This window comes from Condylura cristata, unplaced genomic scaffold (assembly GCF_000260355.1).
Source record: "Condylura cristata isolate star-nosed mole 26May11 unplaced genomic scaffold, ConCri1.0 scaffold00008, whole genome shotgun sequence".
NCBI lineage: Eukaryota > Metazoa > Chordata > Mammalia > Eulipotyphla > Talpidae > Condylura > Condylura cristata.
In genome coordinates, this window is record NW_004567109.1 from 12,736,969 (window position 1) to 12,762,716 (window position 25,748).

The 25,748-nt window shown below is 61.3% G+C and overlaps 1 protein-coding gene across 2 annotated transcripts in view; it reads right to left on the minus strand.

The window, feature by feature from the left end:
* Window positions 1-625: 625 nt before the first annotated feature.
* SLC9A1 (solute carrier family 9, subfamily A (NHE1, cation proton antiporter 1), member 1) overlaps window positions 626-25,748 on the minus strand; it is a 42,771-nt gene continuing 17,648 nt past the window's right edge. Inside the window, exons 2-12 of one of the 2 annotated variants that reach the window (XM_004678668.2) lie at window positions 11,622-12,082; window positions 8,761-9,011; window positions 7,977-8,194; window positions 6,733-6,935; window positions 5,498-5,587; window positions 4,936-5,006; window positions 4,645-4,818; window positions 4,348-4,462; window positions 4,123-4,224; window positions 2,885-2,957; window positions 626-2,403 (exon numbers count right to left, since the gene is read on the minus strand). In XM_004678668.2, the coding sequence (XP_004678725.1) occupies window positions 2,069-2,403; window positions 2,885-2,957; window positions 4,123-4,224; window positions 4,348-4,462; window positions 4,645-4,818; window positions 4,936-5,006; window positions 5,498-5,587; window positions 6,733-6,935; window positions 7,977-8,194; window positions 8,761-9,011; window positions 11,622-12,082 (2,093 nt within the window). In that variant the 3' untranslated portion in view covers window positions 626-2,068. Of the gene's footprint in view, window positions 2,404-2,884; window positions 2,958-3,760; window positions 3,938-4,122; window positions 4,225-4,347; window positions 4,463-4,644; window positions 4,819-4,935; window positions 5,007-5,497; window positions 5,588-6,732; window positions 6,936-7,976; window positions 8,195-8,760; window positions 9,012-11,621; window positions 12,083-25,748 lie in introns of those variants that run through there. The other variant, XM_012722435.1, reaches the window with a different exon arrangement.

Consider the following 25,748-nt stretch of genomic DNA (forward strand, 5'->3'; position numbering starts at 1 on the left):
GTGTGCCCTGAGGTCCCACTGCCCTCTGGTGGCCAGCTCCTGGAAGTGCACCTCAGAGACCCAACCTCTGCGGGAGTTAGCCCTGGACACTAGTGCTGGCCCAGCCCTGACACACCTGGGCATATTTCACCCAGGTGTCTTTGCCCCCATTTTACAGGTGAGAACAGGAGGCTTCAATACCTGTTCCACTGCCTTAGTATAAAGACCAGAAGCTTAGCGGTGGGCAGCAAGCTCTCAGCCCTGCTCTTGACCCAGCTTCTGCTCTGTTCGTAGACCCTGTGGTGTTCGCAGGTGCAGATCCCAGTTAGAATATTCAGGAACTCTCTGAAACCTCCACCTGGCTGAGCTCAGCTCCTTCTCTAGTCCTGTCCCAGGACATCACGTGGGGAGCCCCCTCTCCATCTCCCGGCTTTTCATTCATAAACACACTGGGCTCCACAAGAACGTTCCATGTGCAAGGCAAGGCTGATGCTCCTGAGCACCCTGCTTTGCTCACGATGGTGCCAGACCACACAGCAGCTGACGCGGATTAAGCGGAATCTGCAACAGCAGCTGAGCTAAGACCTTGGGACCCTCAGGCCACCCACTCCCCAAAGCCCCGGAACCTCAAGAAGCAGCCCTTAACGCTACTAAAAACTCACACGGATTTATTAGAATATGAAAAAGATTCGGTTTCTTCTGTACAGCGGCAGAGCGGCGGTGGCTGTGGTGGCTTTGAACGTGGTTGTCAACGTCACCCCCGCGTGGTGACTCCTGCCCAAAACAGCACTTGCATGAGGGGGACGGATGAGCACCCACTGCCCGTCCACTGGGAAGAGGGGACTGACTATTGCACGATCCTGGGGGAGCGAGCGCCCTGTGTGTGTGGGGGGACAGACACCACGACCCTGGGCCTGGTCATGGTGGCTGCGGGGGCAGGAGTGTGTGCTTGTGAGCAAAGGCCTCAGGGTGCCCAGGACTCCCCCACCCCCAACAGTCCCACCCGGGTGGGAGATGCTCAGGGAGACCTGCTCCCCTGAGGACTGGGGCCACAGCCTGGTGCACTTGAGGGAGGAGATCCAGGGGCCACTGGGTGGGGGGAGGAAGAAGAGACCATCAGGGACTGAGGACGGGGCCCAGCTGCAAGGGGCCAGGAGCCCGGCATCTGAGTTAGAGAGAATCAGATTTGGGGTGGCGGCCACTTCAGAAATCAGAGACTTGGGGCCTCACACAAGAGCCCAGGAGGCAGAGGACGGACAGGAGGGAGAGCAGTGGGCAGGCAGACCGGCACGCACGAAGAGGGCTAGTTCTCTGGAGTAGGAGGGCCAGAGCTGTTGAGCCAGAGTTTTGTAAAACAGGAACGCCCTCTGTGCAAATAGAATCGTACACGGAAGAGTGAACAGACAAACATAAAAAAGGCAGCACTTTCTGGAGCCCGGTGGTCCCTCCCCCGCAGCAGCAGCGCCTGCAGGGCTGGTGGTCCCGGCGGGCACAGTCCGAAAAGCTGAGTCACATCACGATGCAACGTGTCCCAGCTCCACGCAGAAGCTCACCGATGCCCTCAGCTCCGAGTAAGGGCAGGTCAGGTGGCCGGCAGGGTGGCAGGGCCTGCAGGAGGCGGCGGGGCTGTGACGGTCACCAGTCCCTCCTGCTGTCACAGGCCCGGCCCCCTGGACTTTCCCTGTTACAGAAGGACCCAGGAGGCCTCGGCTCCTTCCCTCCCACGTGGGCCCAAGGCTGAGCCAGAGGCTCTTTGGTTAGAAACTAAGATTGGTTTGAATGAGGAGGCTGATGGAGTGCGGCAGGGTGGCCCCTGAGGTCGGGAGACCCAGAGGCCCTAGTCCAGTGTGGGAGAGCCCGGAGGAGGAGGGCAGGCCTGCCTCCCCGCCCAGCAGTTCCGCCGAGTGGCTGGGACGGCAGCCCGATGGGAGGGAGGCGGGAAGCCGTGCTGCACGGGGGCTGTGGGCCCAGCTGCCATGCGGTGGGGGCAGGGCCAGTCCAGGTGAGGAAGGACGAGGGGCGCCCCTGCTTCCCAGCAGCCCCTGCTCGGGGCAGTCTGTGGCGGGCGGGCACCACCGCTGGTCCCGGGCTACTGCCCCTTGGGGATGAAAGGCTCGCCCTCGCCAGGTTCAGGGTGGGGGCCCGGGTCACTGAGGCAGCGCTGTATCCTCAGGGAGCTGGGGCTGTCGCTTGGCCCGGGCGTGAAGACGTCATCGGTGCCTGCGGACGAGGTCTCCTTGGAGCGCATCACGATGCCCCCGTCATCGTCTTCCTCCTCTGTCAACCTGGGCGGGTCCCGGCTCAGCCCTAAGATCTTGCCCTTCAGCTCCTCGTTCACCAGGTCCACGGACTCGGGCGACTGGGGGGAGGCCGGGTCGATGGTGATAACAGGCAAGTCGGCCTTCGGCTCATAGGCCAGCGGATCTGGGGACAGAGGGCGAGGCCCAAGCTGGCTTCTGCCCCCGAACCCTGCCCAGCACACGCCCCACCTCCGCCTGTGGAGCAACAGCCACGCCCCCCCCCCCCCCCCATGCAGCATGCTCGCGGGATTTGCGCAGGCCTGGACCTGTCCTTCAGACCGGGTTCCTCTCCCAAAGCCAGGGCCTCACAGGTGTCCCCCAAGTCAGGGCCTTGCCCTGTGGCTCCCCCCACCCCAACCCCATGTTGGAGATCTGGATGGTGCGAACTCCTGCCTCCCCTCAGGCAGAGGTCCTGCCCCGCCCTGCTTTAGGGTACGCTCGCTGCCCGCTCTGGGTGCCCACAACTGCCCCTGATGCTCAGAGCCTGGGAGGAAGTCTGAGGAAGCCAGGAGAGGGTGCTGGGCCTGCCTGTGGAGGCCTCACGCTCAGGTGTCACGGCCCGTGCCCAGCCGCAAAGCCCTCCTGGGACCCGCGCCCTGCCTCACCTGAGCCGATGCGGGCCCGAGACATGGTGGGCGAGTCCAGCTTGTGGGCGGGCACTGTCAGGTAGTTGTTGATCTGACAGAGAAAGCGCAGACAGGGTGAGTGCGGGCAGCCCCTGGGGAGGACACCCGGTGGGCGGCGACCCCGTGGCGCTTCCAGGGTGGCCTTCTGGGTGGCCGTTCCTGCTCAGGCGCTTCAGCTGCTCCTGCCAGCACCAGAGCCCTGCTGGCACCCCTGGGTTCATGAGGGGCGTCCCCAGCGACTGCTCTGGTGACACAGCCCCCGGCCTCTGGTCCCGCCCCCTCAGGTCTCGCCAGGAACGCGGCCCTGGCCTGGATGGCCCGGGGTCTTCACAAGGAGGCCGGAGCGAGCTCGGTCCTGATCTCCCCTCCGCATCTGCTCCGCCCTGCGAGTCGCCTGTGACAACACCCCTCCTCACCACCCCAGTCATTGCTCAGACAGAACCCCGCTCTTTCCCTCCGGCTGGTGTCTACGGCCTATACGTCCACCTCCCAGACACCCCTAGAATCTGCACTCCTGTCCCTCTCCCCTGCCTCTGCCCTCATCCGGCACCCCCTGTGTCACCCCTTGCTTGGAGCCCTTCGAGACTCTCCACACCCTGGAGTAGAGCCCAAAGCTGTACACCATTAACGAGGCTCCCCAAGAGCAGAACTTCTCAGTTCCTAGGAAGGGCCAAATTCTGTGACTGGGAACTAGGCCCACTTCTTCCTTCTGCCTGAACCTCCCTGCCCACCTCCTTCCGCTCTCATTCCTGAGCCTACCCCACTGTCTGCCCAGCTGGCCCAGGGGCTCTGGGCCCAGCCAGGTAAGGGGAGGCGCGGGCCGAGCCGATTTGTGGGTCCACAGAGGCTACGCTGTTGCCTGGCACTTAGGGACCTCAACAGGCATTTCCTGAACAAACAGCAAAGCGTGTGCGCCTCACTGTGACTCTGACAGGTCCCTGCCTGCCTCCCCTCCCCCACCCGCCTTCATTTTCTTACCAGAAAATTGGGGGGTTGGACAGAGAACATGGACGGATCGTTGTAGCTCAGATGCTGGGGAGGCAATGAGGGACAATGAGGGACCCTGGCTCTGAGGAGAGGAGCTGGGGGAGGGAGCTCGCTGGGGCCTGCCCTGGGCTCAGCCTTCAACACCAGACTCAGAGGGGCTTAGAAGTGGGGGTGTGAGAGGAACCCAGACTGCCAGAGAAAGGCAGGAGCTGGCTCCAGTCCGCACGCACCTTCTGCTCCAGTTGCCGGGCCTTCTGTCTCCGCAGCAGCATCTGGTTCCAGGCCTCCTCGTAGGGGTCTGCCACCAGCGTGTGTCTGTTGTAGGACCGCAGCTGTGGGGGGAGCAGCTGTGAGCAGGGGGTGGGGTCCTGAAGCTGGGCCGGGGGGCAGGGCCGGTGCAGAGAGGGTCTCCTCTGCTGCGGGACGGGACAGCCAGGCGGGGGGCAGGTCCTCACCCGCTGCCTGGTCTTCTGCAGGTTGTTCCTCAGGATTTTGCGGATCTCCTCCTCCTTGTCCTTGGACAGTGCTGGCAGGATGCGCTCAGCAGGCAGGGCCTTGGGGTGGATGTTTCTGGGCAAACAGAACACAGGTTAGGCCAAGAAAATTCCTGTGCCCCTGGAGCTGTGGGCTGGGCCAGAGGGCTTTACGGATGGGCTGGGGGCACGGGAAAGCCGGGTCCTTGCTCCCCACCCCAGGGGACGAGGTGAGGGTGGAGGGGTGGCTGGCGGGCGCAGCGCCGAGCTGGCACTCACTGCATGGAGACCGTGGAGACGGCAGAGGGGATCTTGCCCATGCCTCCGCTCTCCACCAGCTCGATAGCCTGCTTCATCTCCATCTTGTGGTAGAAGGCGATGAGCTGGGGCTCCTTGGAGCGCTCCCCGGCGATGAGACACTTCTTCACGTACTTCTTATTAAACCGGTTGAGTCTGCAGGGAGCAGGAAGGAGACCCTGGGGCCAGCTCCCAGGGCAGGGGGACACGCCAGGCCCCGGGAGACCCTTACCGGCCCCTTCCCACCCATCGGCCCACCAGGCTGCCACCTACTTGTCCTTCCAGTGGTGGTGGCCGTAGTGACCACAGATGTCCTCGATGCCTGTCAGAAGGTGGTCCAGGAACTGAAACGGGCCCAGGGCCAGGTCAAGCCTCACTGTCGGGTTCCTCCCCCACCAAGCCTTCTGACAGGAGCCCCACCTGGCACCCCAGCTGCAGCTCTGCGCAGCCCAGCCCAGCCCTGTAGTTCTAAGAGTAGCCAGGAGGTGGCGCCCACACCCCACTCATCCTGAACCCCAGGGCCACAACTCAGCATCTCCAATCCTCTACCTTGGGGCTCTGCCGAGCCCCCCTCCTCCTAAACCCGTCAGTGCCAGTGCCTGATGCCTGGGATGGATTCCTGACTGAGGTGAAGATGGCCCCACGCCCTCTCCCCAACCTCTGGGTACTCATACTACACCTCTCTGTGGAATGTCACCTGGTGACCTCAAGGGTCTACAGGGCCACCCAAGCACTGGGACAAGGGGCTGGTGGGGAGGGAGGGCATGGGCGGAAGGCCTAGCTGCTCCCCAGCCCTCTGAGCCTTCCCCAGCAGGAGGCCAGCCTCCGGCAGTACCTGTGTGTGGATCTCCTCGTTGATGGAGCGCTTTGTTTCTTGCTTCTTCTTCACAGCCAGCAGGTCTACCAGGGGGCGAATGGTCATGCCCTGGGGGGAAGCGGGTGTCAGGCACTCCAGCCCTGCTCCCCTGGCAGGGACAGTTCGGTGCCTCTCACTTCTCCCAGGACCCTGGGGCTTGGATGCTCTTATGGCAGGGCCTTAAGCTCTGCTTCTTCACAGAGCTGGATGTCTGACAGCCCACCCAGTCAAAGACACACGGTCAGTAAGCCAGCCAGGGACCGAGGGCCTCAGTCAGTGTGGGCCCCACCTCCCTGTTTCTGCTGTGCCGGGGGTGTCAGGGCTGCAGGCAGGTAGGGCTCTCTGCTCTGCTCCCTCGAGGATCCACGACGAGGACCCAGTGACAAAGCAGATGGCTTAACCACACTTCTGCCTCACAAGTGTTAGGGCTTCCACACCCACGTGACCCTAGGGGCACGGCCTCCCACTGCCCATTTTGCAGATGAGGAAACAAGCTCCCCCTGAGATTGCAGGGCCTCGCAGCTGGGACCAGGTGCCGGGAAGGACGGAGGGGCTGGTGGAGGCACAGAGGCCCGGGCAGAGCCCTCGCTCAAGGTCACAGGCTGGCAAAGGGGCAGCAATTGCGCCTCCTTGGAGTTCGAGTGGCTCTCAGCTGGGCCTGGATCATGAAATGCACAGAAACGGTTGCCCAGCACATTGGAAGGATTCTTTGAGCACATCTGGTCCAGTCCCCTTACTTTACAGGCGGGGACTAAGCTCTGAGAAGGGAAGAGGGTCTTTCCCAGGATCCCAGACATTGCGAGCTGGGGCTGGCTCTGGCCTTCCGCTGCCGGCTCAGCGATCCTTCTAGTTCCCCGTGTTGTGAAGTTATTCCCGTTTTACAGATACAGAAGTAAGACCCCAAGATCTAAAACCACTTCCCTAAAGGCCTACAATAAGCATCCTGGGCCTGTTTCCCCGCTTCTCTCAACAATTTGGGGTTCCTTACTAGGTCGAGTGGCCTTCAGGCTGTTTAACATTCTGGTCACTTCGTGATGACTTATGTCCACAATTCTCCTTTACAAACAAAGGAACTGAGGCCCAGGAAGGGCTAGTGGCTGGCCCAAGGGTGTGCAGCAAGTTATCAGTGGCGCCGGGACAAGAATGGGACCCCCTTTTGGGTCATTGGCAGAGTTGGGGTCCCCGGGCAGGGCTACCCCTCCCCCCACCATCACCTGCACAAAGACAGTGAAGAAGATGACGGTGATGATGGCAGTGAGGAACAGGTCGCACATGGGAAAGTGCTTCTTGTCCAGGAGGTAGCCCAGGGAGAAGGCGATGGCCCCCCGCAAGCCCCCGTAGGCGATGATGAACTGGTCCTTGGGCGTCAGCTTCACGATGCGGAACTTGTTGATGAACCAGGTCAGTCCTAGCACGCCTGTCGGGGGGCAGGGAGAGGGGTCAGGTGGTCTCAGCCCCTCTGGCTTCTGCACCAGCCAGTTCTCAGGACGCCCCTGCCACCAGCCTGCTCAGCCGCTCACCCCCTGGGCCCCTCAGCCCAGGGGGCTCAGAACACTTCCATCCAAGAACTGAGTGAATCCTTAAGAGGGGCCCCCAACCTGGATGGACTTTAGCACGATCACAGGGCTCCAGGGCCGGAGGCTGGGAGGTGGATGGGAGAAGAGGGGAACCAAGTCAATGACTGGACCCTCCCTGGTGGCACAAGGGGTTAAAGCGCAGCACTATGAAGCTGTCTGCAGCCACTGCAGCACGAGTTCCGTCCCTGCCAGGGAGCTGACCACAGGGCGGCAGACCTCTCCTGTGCCCCTGCTGCAATGTCTTTCAGTCAGTCTCCCTGTTCTGTTCCCGACTGTCTCTGCTGAGTCCTCTCACATCCCCTCATACCTCTGGCCTGTACCCCAGTTCTTATATGCATAAACAAATCTTTAAAAAAAAAAAAAAAAACCACCAAAATACAAGTCAATGACCATTACATATGCTGGGCCTGCAAGGGATCTACTTTCTGTGTGTTTGAAATTTTTCAAAATGAAGTTATTAAAATGCAGAGATCTAGTTCCAAACTCAACCCACAGAATCAGAACCTCTGGATGAGGAGGTCCAGGAATAAAGGAATTCAAACACAGCACACTGAGCACATGTGACACCAGCGCAGCTCAGGTCTGTGACCCCAGGGGGAAACGGGTGCACCCCAGGGGGGCTGTCACGACCGTAGCTGCGCGGGAAAAAGCGCAGCTGTGGTCCAGGCTCAAAGGAGCAACACTCCGCTTCGCAGAGAACACTGACGGGCTGGGCCGGGCTGCGACCCCTCCTCACACACCTCCCTGAGCTCCCCGCTCTGCCGGTCTCCCCAGAAAAGCCCCATCTTGGCCACGATGGGGGCCTCAGCCTTGCAGAGAGGGAGGGGACCCTCCCACCTGTCCCCATGTGCTGAGCCGCCCAGCACTGCCCCCGCCCTCACCCAGCACGCGGGCGATGAGGCAGAAGAGCAAGGTGCTGATGACGAAGGTCCAGTTCCAGTGGTGGGAGCCGGCCACGGTGGAGACGCCCAGGAAGATGAAGATGAGGGTCTCGCTGACGCTGCTCCACATCTTCAGGAAATACTTGATGGTGGTGTGGGACTTGTGGGAGATGTTGGCCTCCACGTAGGGGCGCATGACCACTCCTGAGGCAATGAGTCTGTGCAGGGAAAGCGGGATCAGGGGTCAGAGTCCCCCGCTGCCAGGGAGGCTGCCAGGGGCCGCGTTCCTGAGCTCCCCTGAGGGCCAGACACTGATACAGAATACGGGCCTGGTGCCTGCCCCAGGGGGCCCAAGCCTGCTGGCCTGACTTCCCCATCCAGGCGCGGTAGGGAACCCCCCACCACTGTTGCCTGAACCCCTGATCCAGGAGTGGTGTGCCTGTGACGCCCCCACTGGAACTACCCATCCGCAGAGCCCTTCCACGTTCCCCTGATCTCCCAGGCCCCAGGAGGCCTCAGGATGCCAGGCCTCCTCACTAATGGGAGCTCGGGCCTGGGGGTGCTCAAGAGCCCGCGTTTCGCTGTGACCCAAGGGCTCTGAGACTGACTGCTGGAAGGAGCAGCCGGACAGCGGGCCTCAGGGCAGCCCCAGGGCCAGGAGCTGACGCCGCTGTCTCATCCCTGGCGCTGGGCTCTGGGGAGCTTCCTCATGTCCCTTACAAACCTGGGGCACCCGCGTGGGCAGCGCCCCCCACCACCGCATCGAGCTGCTGCCTGGACTCACGCCATGATGCCCGACAGGTGGAAGAGCTCGGCCGACAGGTAGGCCATGTAGCTGTAGAGGAAGACGAAGAGCGGCTCGATGACGCGGATGTGGGAGGTGAAGCGGGAGGTGAAGGCGGCGATGATCCCGTAGACCACGCCCACGAACACCCCGCCCAGGGCCACCACGAAGAAGCTCAGGAAGCCCAGGACGATGTCCACGATGCCCACGCGGTCATAGTTGGCAAACTCCTCAAAGAGGTGGTACAGGACCTGGGGAAGGGCGTGCAGGTTGGTTGGGAGGGCAGGGCCTGGCGCCACCCCTCCCTGGGGCCCACTCAGGGCGACCCTGTCCTCTCCGTGGGCCACCGCCACAATAGGCCACGTGGAAGCAGAGAAGCCCTGGTGCCAAGCAAGTGCTCCGTCCCGGAGCCAGAGCCTCATCGTCCTGCGGCGGGTGTGTGTCCAGTGCACAGGCTCTGAAGGCCAGAGAGTGGGCTGGAATCCCTAGCTGTCTATGGGGGCAATTACTCAGTCTCCCTCCGCTTGAGATTTCCTCCCTATAAATAGGGTAGCAGTATCTCTCTTATGGGGCTGTTGTGAAGGTGAAGACAGCTCATTCAGGCAAGGTTCCACAAGGATCCTGCACCATGCTGGCCATACCTGCACCACGAGATCTGGCCACACCTGCACAAGGCCTGGCACTCACCGTTGGACCTTGGGCACGCCCCTTCTTAACCTTAACTTAACCTAAGCTTAACTTCCCAAGCTTTGTGCAAATGCACACTGCCAGGCCGTGCCCCTCCTGGACTCTGGAGGGGGTACCCAGCAATCTCTACCCAACGAGCTCCCAGCGGTGTCATGAGCAGCCAAGCGCAGGGGCTGCAGTGCCTCGCCCAGGCTCCCGCCTCTGGGCTCGGACGTGGACAGCCACTGTGACACTCGTCAGGGTGTCAGTGGCACTTTGTGAATGGGAAGGCCCTGGACAATCATCACCCTGCTTGACACAGCCTTGCGAGGCAGCTGGGCCAAGAGACCTGATCCCGGAGAGCCCGAGGCTCAGCGGGCCAGCCTGGGAGCAGCAGAACTGGGCCCAGAACTTGTTCTTTATGGCTGGGGAGGGGGAGACTTCTGGGTGGGTTCAGTTTTGAGTTTCTCCCTGCTCTTAGGCTGCCAAGCCTATGCAAGTCTAGGCCTGGAGAGCTTTTCCAAGAAGGAAGCTGGGAGTTCCCAGGCCTGGAAGGCCCGGTGGGAGACAGGAGGGGCGGAGGCTCTCTGAGGAGGAAGCCTCCAAGCCTCTCATACCCGGGCAGCACCTGCAGCAAACGGGGCCAGGGGAGGTAACTGAGGCAAAGGCCTGCAGCCTGCCGTCTGGAGAATGGGGGACTCACGCCCTGCACTCCAGAGAGGGCCAGATGGGGCCAGGCAGGAAGGGGAACTGCCGAGCGCTGGCGAGGCCCGGTGCGGCAGGGGAGAGCTCCTGTAGTGGACACAGGCGAGCTCTCGGCTCCTGGCCTGAGCACTCGGGCCCTCAAGGCTCACGACCCAGGAACTGGGCCTCCTCTCTGGCCTGGTGCCATCCCAGGACTGGAGAGAGGCAGTGGAGGGGTAAGCGTCTGGGCTCTGGACTTGCTGTGTAGACTGAACCCTGGCCCTGTTACGTCAGCCTACATGGCCATGGAGGAGTTGCATAGCCCCTCAGGGCCTCCGTTTCCTCACCTGGAAAATCGAGGGGTAAAAGCTGTGCCAACCTTATGGAATTACCGTGGGGGCTAGATGAGGTGCCTCGTATTCAGACAGGCTATGGCCACCTCCACTGCCACCACCATGAGGAAGTGCGGCCACGGGTCCAAGGTGACCAGACTCAGGTGTCCATCTGATACAACCACACCCCACTGCTCCCTGGTAGTGCCAAACTGCACCCCAGCTGGAGAGGACCTTGTCTTTGGCATCTACTGGCTTCACGGGCATAAATGACTCCCCCAAGAATCCGGGGTCATGACAAGCTGGGTACTATGATCCTGCCCACAGACGGGGAAACGGAGGCCCGGGTCACCCTAGGCAAGAGCTGGTGCAACAAGAGATGAGGACCGAGGCCTGCTGGCTCAGGCCGGGCCGTTGCCCCAAGAGGAGCCCACTGGAGGAGCGGGAGGAGGAAGCTGGGGCTGCTGTTCGCCTCTTCTTCGGGGCTCCTGAGGGGCCGGGGCAGAGGAGAGGGGTGTTCGTGTGAGAGTGTGCTACACGCACACACGTGACCCTGTGTGGGCAGCTGGTCCCCAGGCCCGGAGAGGGGGGCCGGGATGTCTTCACCACACGGCGCGTGTGCACATACGCACATCTGTTTCCTGAGGAAGCTGGCCGGGAGGAAGGGCATGTACCAGCACGTGGGCGGCCCTGCCCGGGCCCTCCACCGCCACAGTGCCGCTGCTCGCCGGGAGGCCCGGAGAGGCCAGCGTCGGCCAGCCCGTTCTACTCGGCGCTTTCTGGAGTCTGGGGGCGCCAGGGCCCTTTCTACAAGTGCTGCCCCCAAACTGCACAAAGTCTCCATGGGAGCTGCCATGCCTGCAGAGACTAACTAGCCTACAAAGCGTAAACACAAGGCAGATCACGCCACCGTGCAAGCCAGGCCTGTGGCCTGGAGGGGCCAAGAGCCGGCGCTGGAGCTGGATTCTAACCCCGTTTTACCACATTCTGGCGAGTTATTTCATTGCTCTGGGCCTGATTCCTCCCCCGCAGGGCGTGAACTGCGAGCACCCTCAGCGGTCACGAGGGCTGCATGAGGTGACCTGCTGGCGCCGGGCGCACATGAGCGGACGCCACTGCTGTTAGCGGGCGGCTGTGGGGTTTGCACGGGCGGGGCTGGGCGCTGCCGCTGGCCCTCACCACGGTGACGGCGTCGTTGAGCAGCGACTCCCCGAAGACGATGATGAACAGGACCTCGTTGACGTGCACCTCCTCGAACACGGCCAGCACGGCCACGGGGTCCACGGCCGAGATGATGCTGCCGAACAGCAGGTTCTCCAGCAGGCCGATGTTGTTGATCTGCTCGCCGCCCACCAGGCACACGGCGTACATGAGGCCGCCCAGGAAGAAGGCGTTCCACAGCGTGCCCACCACGGCGAAGATCAGGATGGTGCCCAGGTTCTCGGTGAACTGCCGCAGCGGCAGGAAGTAGCCGGCGTCCAGGATAATGGGCGGCAGCAGGAAGAGGAAGAAGACTTCCGACTGCAGGAAGGGGGGCGTCTCCCCCACGCCCTTGATCAGGCCCCCCACCAGCAGCCCCACCACGATCAGCAGGCAGCTCTCCGGGACGATGCTCGAGATAGTGGGGATCACGTGGAAACCTAGGGAGGGCGAGAGAACGGAGGCCGTGGGTTTGCAGGGAGCCGGGCGCACAGGGGCTTGGGGACAGGGCTGGGGACGAGGGCAGCAGCTGGCAAGAGGAGCCCAGGCCTGTCGAGAGGCCCACTCTGCCCACTGAGCTGCGGCTCCTCCCTGTACAATGGGGGATCCCAACAGCCTGCAGGATGCCTGGATAAACCCCCTGGCGGGGTTTCAGAGAGCATTTTTCAAGGAATGTGCAGAGGCTGTGTCACGGTCATAAAATGGCAGAAAGCGGCAGCTCCTGATGCCTTCAGAAGGCAGAAATTAAGCGATACCGAGGCTCTGAGATCCAAAGGGCGTTTTCTGAACCCCAGTCATCTCTCTGGGCACAAGTGCAGGTTGGAATTCAGCACTGGGCCTAATAGCCTCCCAGTTCTGTCTGAGGGGGGACAGGGAGCTCTGGCTGCGGAGGTGTTGAAGCGGAAGGGAAACAACTGGTTGAAGTGACGTGGAGGGAGGGAGGCAGAGAAGCGCAGGAGAGTCAAGGCCATCAGCGCGGGCAGGGGCATGGGGGTCCTGCCATCCCGCACCCTGCAAGCCTACGGCACCCCCACAGCCACCCCAGGCACAGACAGGCTTTCCTGCTGAGCCCAGGGCGGGCTCCATGTGGGGCTCAAAGAAGCAACAGCAATCAGTTTTGACGTGTGAGACAAGCCAAGCCCTACTTGTCACTTCGTCTCTAGCCCAATCCAGAAGGCGCATCTGAGACTCAGAAAGGGGCAGAGACTTGCCCAAGGTCACACAGCAAAGCAGCAGGAGACCCAGGCTAGAAGCCTGGTCTGACGCCCCAGTTCCCATCAAGCCCCACAGCCTGTAGGTCGGCCTCTCCTCTCTTTCCTCCCCGCCAAGGCACCATGTGCCCTCTGCCAGTGACGCACCCCACTATCCCCAGGCGAGGACGGCATGGGGGTTCAGGAGAGCAGAGCTGGTGTGGGAGAAAGCAGCTTCTCAAGGCCAGGAGGGCCGCTGCCTTGTCGACACCCCGTCCCCACCTGCGCCAGAGTTCAGCACCAACGTCTGCCTGGAGCGAGAGACGGAGAGCCCAGGCAGGTAGCTGCCAGCTGCCACCTGCACGTAAGCCCCCCAGGCCTCTCCACCGTTTATGTCCAGCCCACGAGCTGCCCTAGTCTCAGGACATGCCAGACCGCACGCTGGAGACCAGAGACCAGCAAGTGCGTGTGGGACAGGGCAGTAACAGGAGGCATGTCCGTCTCTCCCAGGTGCACCATGAGCCAGGTGCTGGGCAGGGTCTGGAGTGTCCTCTGTAGTCCTCACAACAGCTCTGTCCCCACTTTGCAGAAGAGAAAGCTGGGCCTCAGCCAGGGCTCCCCAGAGTCTATGGGGGCGAGTCCGATGCTGGCTGAAAGCTCCCCACACCTGAGGCAGGGAAAGAGCTCACTGATCTCCACCCCAGCCGGTGTGTCCTGAGGCAGGCCCACGCTGCGCTTGGGGGACCCCAGGTGGCTCAGAGCCGAGCTCGTGGGGTGGCCTGCCGTTCCTGACCTTAAGACCCTCGGGTCATCAGTGTCCATCACAAGGTGAAAGGAGAGCTAGCATTGTTTTTTGACCTGTGACAAACTGGAGCTAGAGGAGGCAAGACAGGCCGGGTCACGCGGGACTGACCAGGTCTGGGCCTCCTGACTTGGGTGCAGCGGTCAACTCCCAGGACGCCAGGGCCGGAGCCCTGTTTCCCGAGCAGGTCTCCCCAGAGCCTTCTGCCTCTCAGGGAGCAGGGGGACCAGCAGGCCCTCGTGGGCCAGGGTGGGAAGGCCGGGCCAAGGTGAGAAAGCTCTGGGATCCACTCCTGGCTTCTTGCTCAAGGGTAGCTGGCAAGTTACTGGAAAGCACCTTGGGGCTGGGGGAGGGGAGGGCTTGTTCTGGCCTGTTCCTCTTCCAGCCCCCTGCTCCTCCCCTCCAGCCCCACTGCAGGACCCTGATAGGTCCCTGAAAGTGCGAGAGGCTTGCTGAAACCGGGAAAGGTGAGAGGGGCAGGGCGGGGCCCAGGCCTCCTGAGCAAGGCAGCACTGAGGCGGACCCCAGGATGCCCAGAGATGAGGCAAAATTCCCAGGGCCCAGACTTGCACTGGTGATGTCACCAGGATGGAATCAGGGTGGGGCCGAGGCTTTTAGAGTCAAGTCCAGCCCCATGAGAGCTGGAGCTGGGGTCACCCAGATCCTCCACCAGCCACACGACTGGGAAACCGAGGCCCTGAGAGCACCGGGACCAGCCGACAGCCCCACGCCAGCTCCACCCACCACCAGCTCACGCCCTGAGCCCTCCGGCCCAGGGTCTGCAGGCTTCCAGGCCTCTCAGCGCAGGGCCACGGGGAATTCCACGGCTCAGCGCCCGAGACCTGCGGGTGTGCGGTCGGCCCGCTAGGTGAAGAGGCTGGTGGTGGGGTGGTCCTCGGGGCAGCCGGGACCTGGTGCTGGGGAAATGGCGCTCACCTGCACCCAACACTGCACACTCCTCTGCCTGCCTCATTCTCGCTTCTCCTGCACACACTCACACTCACACACAGTCACACTTACACACACTCACACTCACACACAGTCACACTTACACACACTCACACTCACACACAGTCACACTTACACACACTCACGCGCGCCCTAGCACACACACATCCTTAGGCCCATCACCCTGACACGCACCCTCACACACCTCTTCACACTCCTTCAGTCTCGCACGCTGTCTCTTAATCTTCTTAAACTCCTAATTCTCTTACACACTCACAGCTCTCATGCACTCGCTCCCTTACACTCTCGCCTACACGCACACACAAAGGCACACTAAACAGACGAGCAAGCTTCCAGCGTGAGGGGCTCCAGGCTCCTCGGCAGCCTCTCTGAGCTTCCCCGCCACAAACATTTTATCTACGCCTCCAACAGTCCCCATCTGGGAGCCATCCGGGAGGGAGCTGCTCCACGTCACCCTGTTGTCAGGGACAACGCGCACCCCAGCCTTCATCCTGCACCTCTCCCTGGCCTGGGCCCGTCAGAGGAGAGTGCTGGGGAAAGGGCCTCCTTGGCCCACAGTGCCAGGGTCACCAGAGACTGGGGGGCACGGGAGGGGCCCTGCCGTCCCAGTTCCAGGCCCGAGCACTGCTCTGGGGCTGCAACTCGGCCAGCTCCCAAGGGATCCTGATTGCACAACGATTCCATTTCTTTAACTCCCTCTTCAACTGCCCCAGCAACCAGCCTCCACTACAGTGGTGAAAGGCAACACCTGCCATGAAAGCCCACACCGGACTCACTTGGACCTCAACACAGTGCCGGGGCCACAAACAGCAGCCCCTCGTTTCGGGGAAGAGGAAACTGAGGCCCTGAAAGATAAACAACTTGCACAAAGTCACAGAGCTGGAAACTGACTTAAACTCAGGTGCTCCGCTCCAAAGGCTGTGTTCTTAGCCCCGGACCGCAATAGCCCTGGTTTTCTTATTTTGTTTCTAAGGGGAGGTCAGCCCAGGACTAAAGAGGCCCCAGGTGATTCCCAGAGGACCAGATGTGGTCTTTCTTTCCACGGGCTCTTCTCCAGGGAAGTCTCATCATTGCTCCTTTCTACTCTAGGGGCCTAGTGGCACCCTGGGAAGTGCTTCCTCATTTTAGCCTGCCCCCTCCAGGAAGTCCTTCCGCATTAACTCAGCCAGAGGGGCTCAGTCTTTGGCACCAAAGGGAAGGAGGCAGCATTCTCAGAGTGTTCAGCCTCTGAGGCCTGGGATGTACCCAACCATGGGCTTCACAGGGGCTGCAGGTGGGAGGGCTCTCAACATCAGTTATAACCAGGCAGAAAGACGAGCCAGACTAGAACAGACTGAGCAGCTGCCTCTTGGAAGGTCACAGCCAGACCTGCAGGGAGACTCTGGCACTAACCTCCCGGCCTGGGTCGTCATTGGGGTTTAGCCACGGACCGGCGGGGTGACCTTGGGCAAGTTACCCTCAGTTTCCCTATCTGTGCAAAGCCCACTTTCAAGGGCTTCTGGAATGCAAGAGAAACAAAAGTGGTAAAGAATGCCAGAAAGAGCCAGCCCTCAAAATTCGCAAAGTGGTGACTGCTGCTATAATTTTCCTCAAAGAGAACATTATTCACTCACTTTACATTATGACCTGTTGGTGTGTACTTGTCTATCACTGGGTTTTAAGTTCTCCCTAAGGGTGAGAACTTTCTAGAGTTATCTGGGTCTCCAGCTTCCAGCATAGGCATTAACTCTTTCTAAATCAGAGAAAACTGGTATTTTAGATGTAAAATATGGGGAAGAGGAAGGAGGTGGGCCGGCTCTGAACGGTCAAGAACAGGTGTTACTCCCAGAATAGGGACCATTTCAGGTGGGTTCTGAAGGGTCCAGACAGAGAAGCAGGAGAAAAATCACTGTGGTCTATATTGTCTACAAAGCCCAGTATATTAACCCTGCCTACAGCAGAAAGATGTTGGGTAATGAATAATGAGAAAGAGAGAGAAACAAATAGGAAGGCAGGCTGACTTCACGTTTTTGCCAAAATCTAATCAGGAGACTGCTGTGAAGATGCGAAGGCGTCTGTAAGTCACTTAGCACGAGGCCTGTCACACACGTCTCTGAGTAGTCGTTCCTCCCTGTAAGTGGGGTGATGATGCGCCCCTAGAATGGCTGTACTGTCACTGAGACAGTTTATTTAGAGCGCCTGACCTAGTCAAAACTGTAAACCAGTGGTGCCAACTGAGTAACTGTGCACTGGTCACGACTCAGTTTAAGACACGTTCTCCAGGGACCTCCCTGGTGGCGCCGGGTAGTGTCAGTGCTGTTATGCTGCTGTAGCCTGAGTTCCATCCCCAGGCGGCGGGTGGCCCACACGCGCAGCAGACCTCTCCTGTCTCCCCCGCTGCTCCCCTCAGCAGTGTGTTTCAGCACATCTGCCTGCTCTGCTCCTCACTCTATTTCTGGTGAATCCTCTCAACCCGCCCCCTGCCCCGGCACCTCTGGCCTGCACCCCAGTTCTTGTTTCATAAATGAAAATCTTTTAAAAGAGACATGCTCTCCACCGAATGCGATGCAGCTGCTGTGCTGCTTGCCTCCCCGCCTGAGCCCCACTTGATAGACCAAGACGCCAAGGCTCAGAGAGCTGAGGGCTCGCCCAAGGGTGCCTCACTGGGTGTGGCAGAGTCGACACTGGCACCCAGGTCTGACCGCCAGTTCTTGGTGCGAGGCTGTGTCCGTGAAAACGATGGTGTCAGGAGCAACAGGAAGAGAGTGCAGTGTGCCTTCCCCGCTGAACAGCCTCCAGTAAACCGCTCCACACCTGCGGGGCCCCCACGCTGCGAGTCCGTCTGCGCCTGCCCCCCATCTCTTTCAATGGCACCTCTGGTTGTTACTTGCTTTAACCCAATGCTCAGGGAGACACGGTCCCACCCTCCAGAGCGTCAAGCCCAGGCGCAATTAGCTAAAAAGGAAACACGCTGGCTATCTGGGCAAGGAAAACATCAGATGGGACCAGGGGCTTGCCCAGGTCTGAGGCCCGCCCAGTCCTGCCCATCACTGACCCTGAGGCTTCGGGCAAATCAGCACACCACTGACGGGCCTCGGTTTCCGAGTGTGATGAAGGACTCGACGCAGAGGCACTAATATGGAGTGGTGTGGTGGACACACCTCAGGGAGGCCCGACGCAGGGGCAGTGAAGCCACTCAGGCAGGAGGGGCCGGGAGGCCATGGAGACTCGCGAGCAGAGTGCTTCTGCCACCACAGAGCCCTCCGGGAGTCCTATGCGGGCATCTGCTCTGAGCTGGCATCTACTCTAAGCTTATCACCCCTGGGATCAGGATTCCTGAGTCTGGCCCAGCTCAGGACCCACCCCCAGCACTCTCTGTCACCCCTGTATCCCAGCCGCCAGAAGGCCCCAAAGCCCACCTGTGCACGAAACTTGTCTACAACTTGAACTTCTACCCACATTTCAAAACATGGTGCAGGTATTACTCCCTTCCCTGAACACCTCCCCTTGACCGAGGTGCCCCTTGACGTTGAGGAGCAGGGGTTCTAGAGTGGGTATTCTGGTCCCCCTGGGTCTCAGCCCATGGTCTGGGCCCCATGGACATGACAATCACGAAAAGCGGATAAAGGGAAGGATGGCAGCTGCCTGAGAGAGGCGGGTTTGAAGTGGGGTCTCAAAGGTAAGGGAGTGTGGACGAGAAATATAAAAGCCTTCCCACGGCCCAGAAACTTCCAGCCAGCCTGGAAGCTGCAGTGGGGGAGATGCTGGGACACAGCTGGGCAGGCAGGTCATGGAAGGAACTGAGTCAAGGTGCCCGAGCTGATGCTGAAGGCCTGGCCCCTGCCTGGGTCAGCTCCTGCTCTTCTCCCACCAGCCATGGCCCTGGGACTCCGAGACCCATTTCCGTTGGCCCTCCCCACCATCCCAGCCAGGGCAGCCTGTCTTGGTACCTAGCCCAGCCCTCCCTCACCACCCCATCACCTTCACTCAGTAGACATTTGCTGAATGAATTCTGCCCAGCCATTCTCCCCGCCCCCACAGGGAAGGCCGCAGATGGAAGTCCCATGCAGGGAGATGGAATGACTCACACGGGGAGGGGCGGGACTGGCTGGGAGCTGGCGGTAAACAGGCGGGTGTTGACAAGATATAGAACTCCAGTAGGCAACAGGGGCCCTGGCAAGAGAGAGGCCTGAGGCAGCCAGTCCGGGTGGCAGCTCAGGGGGTGGATTCAGACTTCGGGTTCCAAAGCCTCCACAGCTGGCCGCTGCGGGCCCTGGTAGGGGACCCTGTCATGCATAGTGGCTTTTTACCTTCTCCCAAATGGAATTATATTGCATTAGAGAGCTTAAACATGACGGGTGGCCCTTTGAAACTTTCCCCAACAATATAAGCGCGTTAAGTAGAACAGTAACCTGCCAGTGATTCTCCCTTTTTGCTACACTGTAAGACCCCCAACACCCAGTCTATATGGTTGACAGTCTGATGACCAAACCTCTACACTTTCCTGCATCTGTAGCTTTAAAACTCTGTCTAAACGGTGCATGCTACCCTGTTTCTATGGGGCAAGGTCTGAGCCAAGCACGTTATCACAGAATCCCATTTTACTCCTTGCAGCTCGAATGCAGCGGGTACTATTATTTCCAGAGGGATGAGGACTTACCTCCCCCAGGGTCACAGATCCAGGGCTACAGAGCAGTTTCTCAGGCCCAGGCCACCTTAGCCACACCCCTCCCCCCCATAGCGGGACCCTGTGGGTGAGGCCTGGCCTGTGCCCTTGAGTCCAGACAGCTCTGCAGAGATACCTGGGGCCAGTGCTGCATATTCTGATTCTCTGCTAAGAGCCCCAGCGCCTCTGAGGCCTCGGCTCCCACCTTCTCTTCCCTGTTGGGACTAGAGAAATGGACATCATGTCCCTCGCGAGGGAGGGCTTTTCAGTCCTGAATTTCAACCCTGGAGTGTGGAGAGGGGAAAGCACAGAATGCTGGAGCTGGAGCAGGCCCTGGAGTGCATGCAGTTTTAAGGTCCCATCCTATCCGCTTCCTTTCCTGGTGCAGGTGCATGGCCCAGCCCAGGCTCTCCCCTAGCCACAGCACCCCCATTCTGGGCCCTGGCTGTGACTCCCCCCAAAGGCTCTTGGGACCCACAGACTAGTAGCAAGAGCCCCAAACTCCAGTATGTCCTACACTGGGAGAGGCTCCATTTCCAGAAACTTAAGAGCCGTGGGGAAGCTGATTTTTCTTTTCTTTTCCTTTTGATGGGTTGGGGTACAGTTTGCAACATGCGAACTGTGAGTACACTGACCTTGAGGATACCAAAAGGCTGATGTCCCTTCCACTTGAAGGTCACTTAGAAGCCTAACAATGAACTCAACCCATTACTTGCTCACAGTATCACCACACTTGGATCAGGGGGTGGAGTAGAGAGAGTGGCAGTCGGGAGTCAACAAAGACATTTGACCATTTCCAGGACACAGCCCTGCAGAGAGCAGCCAGCCGGCCGTGGAGGGGGACAAGACCACTGGACACCTGGGGCCCCTCGGCCCCTCCCAGCTCTTCACCTCAGTCTAATAGGTGCTTCACAGCATCTGGGGGTGGCAATGAAGTCACCCCTCAAACTGGGCGTTTTGGCTGAGAAAGGCCAGGTGACATCGGTGAGATGACACTGAGGATGCGCCGGGAGTGGCCCAGAGGCCGTGGGAGCTTGAGGGGGGGACGTGGCTGACCCTTACGTGGCTGAGGTTGGATGTGATGTGATGGGGTGGTGGGGTGGGAATGCCGAGTGACAAGGGCTGGACTCCCCCTTCCGTACCCCCAACCCTGCTCCTTCTACAGTGATCGCCATGTCTGAGGACCACCCGCCCCAACCAGGCATCACCCTGGTGCCTCCCTCTTCACCCCAGCAGCGCCCCTGGCGACTGCCCTCTAGCTCACGGCCCCCCTCCCCCGCCCCATGGGGGTGGGTCCTGCTGCTCCCTCAGAGCACCACACAGCACAGGGGACCGCGCTTTCCCTCCCTCCTTTCGGGTCTCTGCTCAGGGCCCCTCAGGGAGGCCCAATACGGAGGACCCAGCCTTCTCTGTAGCACCGATCTCTTCCTGAACACCCCTGGGTGCTTGCTGATGTCCCCACCCCCACCCCAGGCCTGTCTCAAGCCCCTAAGCCCCTGCCCCACTGGGCCAGTACACAGTGCGCCCACTCACTCAATGGCTGAGCACCTCCTGCCTCAAAAGCCCAACCAGGAGGGAGGCCACAAGAGCCCAGGCCTGTGCACCCTGAGGCGGCAGGCCCCCCACCCCCTCACTCGGCCTCCGCTGGCCTTTCACTAAAGCCCTGGACAGTAAACAACCGATGAGGAAACAAGTTCAGAGAGGCCCAGAGACTCTGAGTCCACGTGGGTGGGAGCTGACCCAAGGCGCACGCCCGGGACTGCGGACTCCCGGGCCAGTGCTCACTGGGCCTTAACTGTCCTGGAGAGGGAATTCCAGCTCCAGCTGGTGACCTCGGCAGAGCCTGGGCAGGCTCCAGCCTGGGGGTGGCACTGAAGTCCTGCCAACCGGCACCTCGGCGAGGAAGTGAGGAGCTGGCGCTGGCCCCCAGGCTCAGCACCGAAGCAGAGCTGTCCAGGCTCCGGGGCGGCCGGCCCTGCCGCCGCCGGCTCCAGCAGCACGGTGAGAGGCCGCCTCCACCTGACCGCCTGGCCTCAGGAGACCAGAAGGCTACTCTGGGGGGCGGGGGGGCTTGGACAAGCCCAGAATGGGAGGACGCTGTCTGGGCTTCCTTTCCAGCTCTGCCACGGCTCTCTGGGTGCTTTAAACGGGTCCTCGCCTTTCTCTGGCCTCAGTTTCTCCATCCTGACAGCAGGATGAGGGCCTGTCCAGCTCCGACACCGGTGAGCTCTGCTGCTGGACAAGGCCGGGCTCTGTAATACTCCCCCGCTCTGTCTGTGCCAACAAGCTGGTGTCTGGGCCCAGACAGCCTTGGTGTGGCCAAGGTCCCCGCGGGGCGGCCCCGGCATGGCGAGGAGCCCTGCCCTGCTCACGAGGAGGCTGACTCCTGCCCCAGCTCTAGGCAGCTTCTCTGTGGCCCCTGGCAAATGCCAGCACTGCCCTGAGCCCTCTCCCTTCCTTGTCCAGCCCCACTTAACCCTGGCATGGGGGGCTGTGGGATGAGGCAGCGATGGGAGCGGAGACTCAGAGGGAGGGGTGGGGTGGCCGGGGCCTCTCAGTTCTTGGGGAGAAGAGCGTGTCTACCCTCCAACTGCCGGCTGGCTCTCTGGCTGCCTGACAGGCTAGACAAGGGCGTCCCAGGAAAACCATGGGTGCCCCCTCCCCTGCCTGCACACGGTCACTGGAGCTGGGGCCCAGGGAAAGGCCACACCAGTCAGGTGGCCTCTGCACTCTGGGGCACCGGGCCAGGGGCAGCCCACGTGCAGGCTGGGAGGGCCCGAGTGAGGCGTGGAAGGAAGGCCTTTGGAACAACAAGCCGGTTTTCACTTCAGGGATCGGTCCCAAGTTTTGGTGGAAACTCAGTCACCAGTCTGGAGAGGCAAGGAACCCCCTGGAGAACCAGCTGCCTGGTTTCCCGGCTCCGCCACTTGCGAGCCATGTCTGCCCGCAGGCCTCAACCTCAGAGTCTCCGTGCCTTCACCTGAAAAGCAGGCTCAAAGTCACTGCTATCAGAGGACTGTGCTGGGGTCAGGTGAGATCACGCACCTGGGGCGAAGGTGCCAGAGGCAGGGCTCGCTCAGGCAGGGCCGCCACTCTGCACTGGGTGCCGCCAGAGGGCGGCTGGCACCAGCTCAGGCTCCAGGGAAGCAGCCGCGGCCTGAGGCCGCCACTCTGAGGCAGAGCTCAGCGCTTGTCCTGTCTCTGGTGCAGGGCGGCCCTGGCCAACAGGAGACCCCAGAGGAGCTTCCAGAGGCTCAGGGAGGCAGAGGAAGCCAAGAGGAGGCTGAGAGAAAGGACAGAGGCAGCAGGGGTGAGGAGGGCAGCGGCTCTCTGAGCCCCACCGAGCCTACGCCCTGCCCCACAGACCCGCAAGCTCCCTTCCAGACCTGAGCGCGGTTACGCACTGCGCATGGGCTGGGCTGTGCAGATGCAGGTTCCTGAGGTGGCAGCAGGTGCCTGAGGCAGGCTGTGCGGTGGGGCGGGGGTGGGGGTGAGAGGAACTTCGGCTCCAGGGGATGCCCTAAAAGTCTCCCACATGCTTCTGAAGACTGCAGCTGGCTGACACAGGTCACACCTGGAGGGTCTCTCCTGGTTCCTTTCTCTGCCCACTGGCTGCAGTTTGTCACCTCAGGCCTCCAGGAGCCAGGAGAGGCTGAGGAGATGGGAGGGCCGAGCATGCTCAGAGGCTGCTGCCCTTGGAGAGGACACTGCAGAGAAAAGATGAGGACACGGCCGGCTGCAGCCTTCATCCCAGCGCCGGGCGAGCCCACGGCTCAGGGACCAGCACAGGGAGGACGGGCCTCTCCTGGGAGCAGAGGCACAGCAAGGAGTCAGAGGAGGTTAGGAGGCAGAGGCCTCTCAGCCATTCTAATCCGACCCCTCTCGATGCAGAATGAGCCCAGAGAGGGGCAGGGACGCGGCCCAGGTCACACAGCAAGGCAGTGGCAGAGCTGACTCTCATACCAGGCGTCACAGCCACGGGCGGGGCCTGTCCCTCACCCCTTCCACCAAGCAGGCACCAGAGGCGCCGTCCTGGGAGCTCTGCCTGGGGCTCTCGCCCTCCAGGTCTGGCAGGCGGGCCTACCCTGGGGACATCTGCCTGAGTCATCAGTAGGCCAAGGTCCCCTTTGTGTGAAATGAACAGGGTGTTTCCATGGTTCTCCAGAAGGTCTGACGCTGGTATCACCATCGTCTTTCTGCAGCAGATTAAAGAGACAGAAAAAGGGGAAGGGACGTGACTAGAGCCGGGGGCTGGTCCTCCTGGCTCCCGAGGCCCAAGCAGGCTGCCTCTAGCTCCGAGACCTGGCCTCTGTCCCGCTGAGCCGGGGTTGGGGGGAGCAGCCCTGGCTCATCTTGGTCTGCTGCCTGCTGTGTGACCTCACAGTGAGCCACCCACCTTCTGACAACCTCTAAGGCCCCAAGAGCACAATATGCCCACCTCTGCACGCGCTCACCAGGACCTGGAGGCCTGGCACCTAGTAGAAGAGGAGGGAACTCTCCGGGCACCTCCCAGGCCTGCGGGACGCCTGCTTAGCACCTGTGCCCTGCTGGGGGGAGGGGCACGGGCTACCCTCCCGCTGCACACCAGCCTGGGAGACACCAAGTCCCAGCCTTTCTCGTTTAACCACCACGTCATGAGGTCTGCGCTATTATTTCCCTTTTCCAGAAGAGAAATTGAGGTTCGGAGGGCCTAGAGACCTTCCCGAATGTACACAGCCCCGAAGCCACAGCACTGGCGTTGCTCCCGCAGGCCTGGCTCTGCCCTCACGCCAGGCCACTGGGTAGGAAGCGGCCTAGGTACTGCTTCCGGCTGCGCCCTGGCTCCTCCGGGCACAGCGCCGAGTGGGGCTCACATGCGGCTGTGCGGCAAGTGCCTGGCCGGCAGCCGGGAGCCCATCCGTGAGGAGCCGCCCACAGGATGGGGGCGCAGGTCCAGCAGGCGACAAGTGCCAGCCGGATGGACGCCCTGCCCACCACTGGCCCGCGCCAGAGTCACTGCCCGTGCCCAGGAAGGAATAAAGAGCCCCTGTCGGCACCTGCCTGGCATGGCTTTGCACGTGGCACAGGGCAGGGACACCTGTGGCAGCAGGATGCGTGGGCAGCCACTGCGGGGCCTGGGCCTCCAGACAAGTCCTCGTGAGGCAGGGGTGTCATGACGGGGGGCTCCTGGGTCCCCAAAGTGACCCCACGGGGAACGCGCTTATCCCTAGCACACCCACGTCACAGCTGGCCGCAGGGGCCGATTCCCAGCCCGAGCCGCCTCGCTGGCGCGCGGCCAGGCCGGGGAGCTGACCCCAGGGCCGAGGCGCTCATCCTCCAGGGCGATTTCTCAATGGCTCCTCTGAGCACATTCTCAGAGGAAAGGATCTGGATCAGCATTTTCTCAATTCCCCAGAAGATGGCTGCCTCTACAACTGTCTCGGAACGGTCAAAGGAGCAGGCCGGGCCTCACCAGGGCCATCTTGTTGTAATCAATGGAGTGGGAAGAAACCTCTGGATGCCAGCACCCACACTGCCTGGCCCAGGGCTGCTCAGCCACACAGGTGTGGGGGAACCTCGGGCGTCCTTCTTCTCTGCCTTCCTGGGGCTCCGGGCTGGTGCCACCGCTGTCTGGTGTGACCCTGGGAAAGCTAGGGGCCTCAGTTATAAACTGCGGACACCGCCACCCTGCTCACGGGGTCAGGTGAGCACCCCCTGAGCTGACGCTGCTGTGTGGCCCCAGTTTTACCCTGACACCAGGGGTCAGAGCCCCTCCCTAAACCACACCTGGCCAACAGGTGGCACAGGTGGCCCAGCCCCGCTCCCTCATATCACTGCCGTGGGGTTTCTCCTCATGAACTGTGGCTCCGGGAGAGGTGGGGCTGGGCCCCAGAAGGCACTTCTGCCACAGAGTGCCTGGCACTGCGTGGGGTGGCCAAACACTGGGGGAGTGGGCCACCTGTGCAGACCTTATCACTCTGAATTCTTCCCGGAGAAGCGGGTGAGTCAGAAAGGCCAGGATGATTACGTTTCCAGGTTCCTGACCTCATCTTAGCCTCTAATCTGTGGGACCCCTTTCAATCCTTCTGCAGAAGCTGTGGGACCCCTTTCAATCCTTCTGCAGAAGCTGTGAGCGCAAAGGCTCAGGAGAGCCAAACACAGAGCCAGGAGACATCTAGAGACTAGATGTCCAGGGCTGTCTGAGAGAACGGGGCAGGGGTCGTTGCTTGGCTTCTTGGGAAGAGGGACAGAGCTTTGTGGACGGGGGGCTGGCAGAGGCCCAGGTCTGGGCTACATGAGGACGAGGAAGGTACTGGCCTAGCCCAGGGGGCATCGCCCGGCTCTGTTGCCCCATGGCTCTGCTAGACCACCGGATGGTGAGCAGACGTCACCCCAGTGGGCTCAGCCAGGGACAGAGGGGGCGACTGGGCCTGGAAATCTTTAGAGTGCCCTTCTCCCCTACTAGGGGGTCCATGCACTCAGAACACTGGGAGCCAAGCTATGGCTCAAAGAGAGTGGGA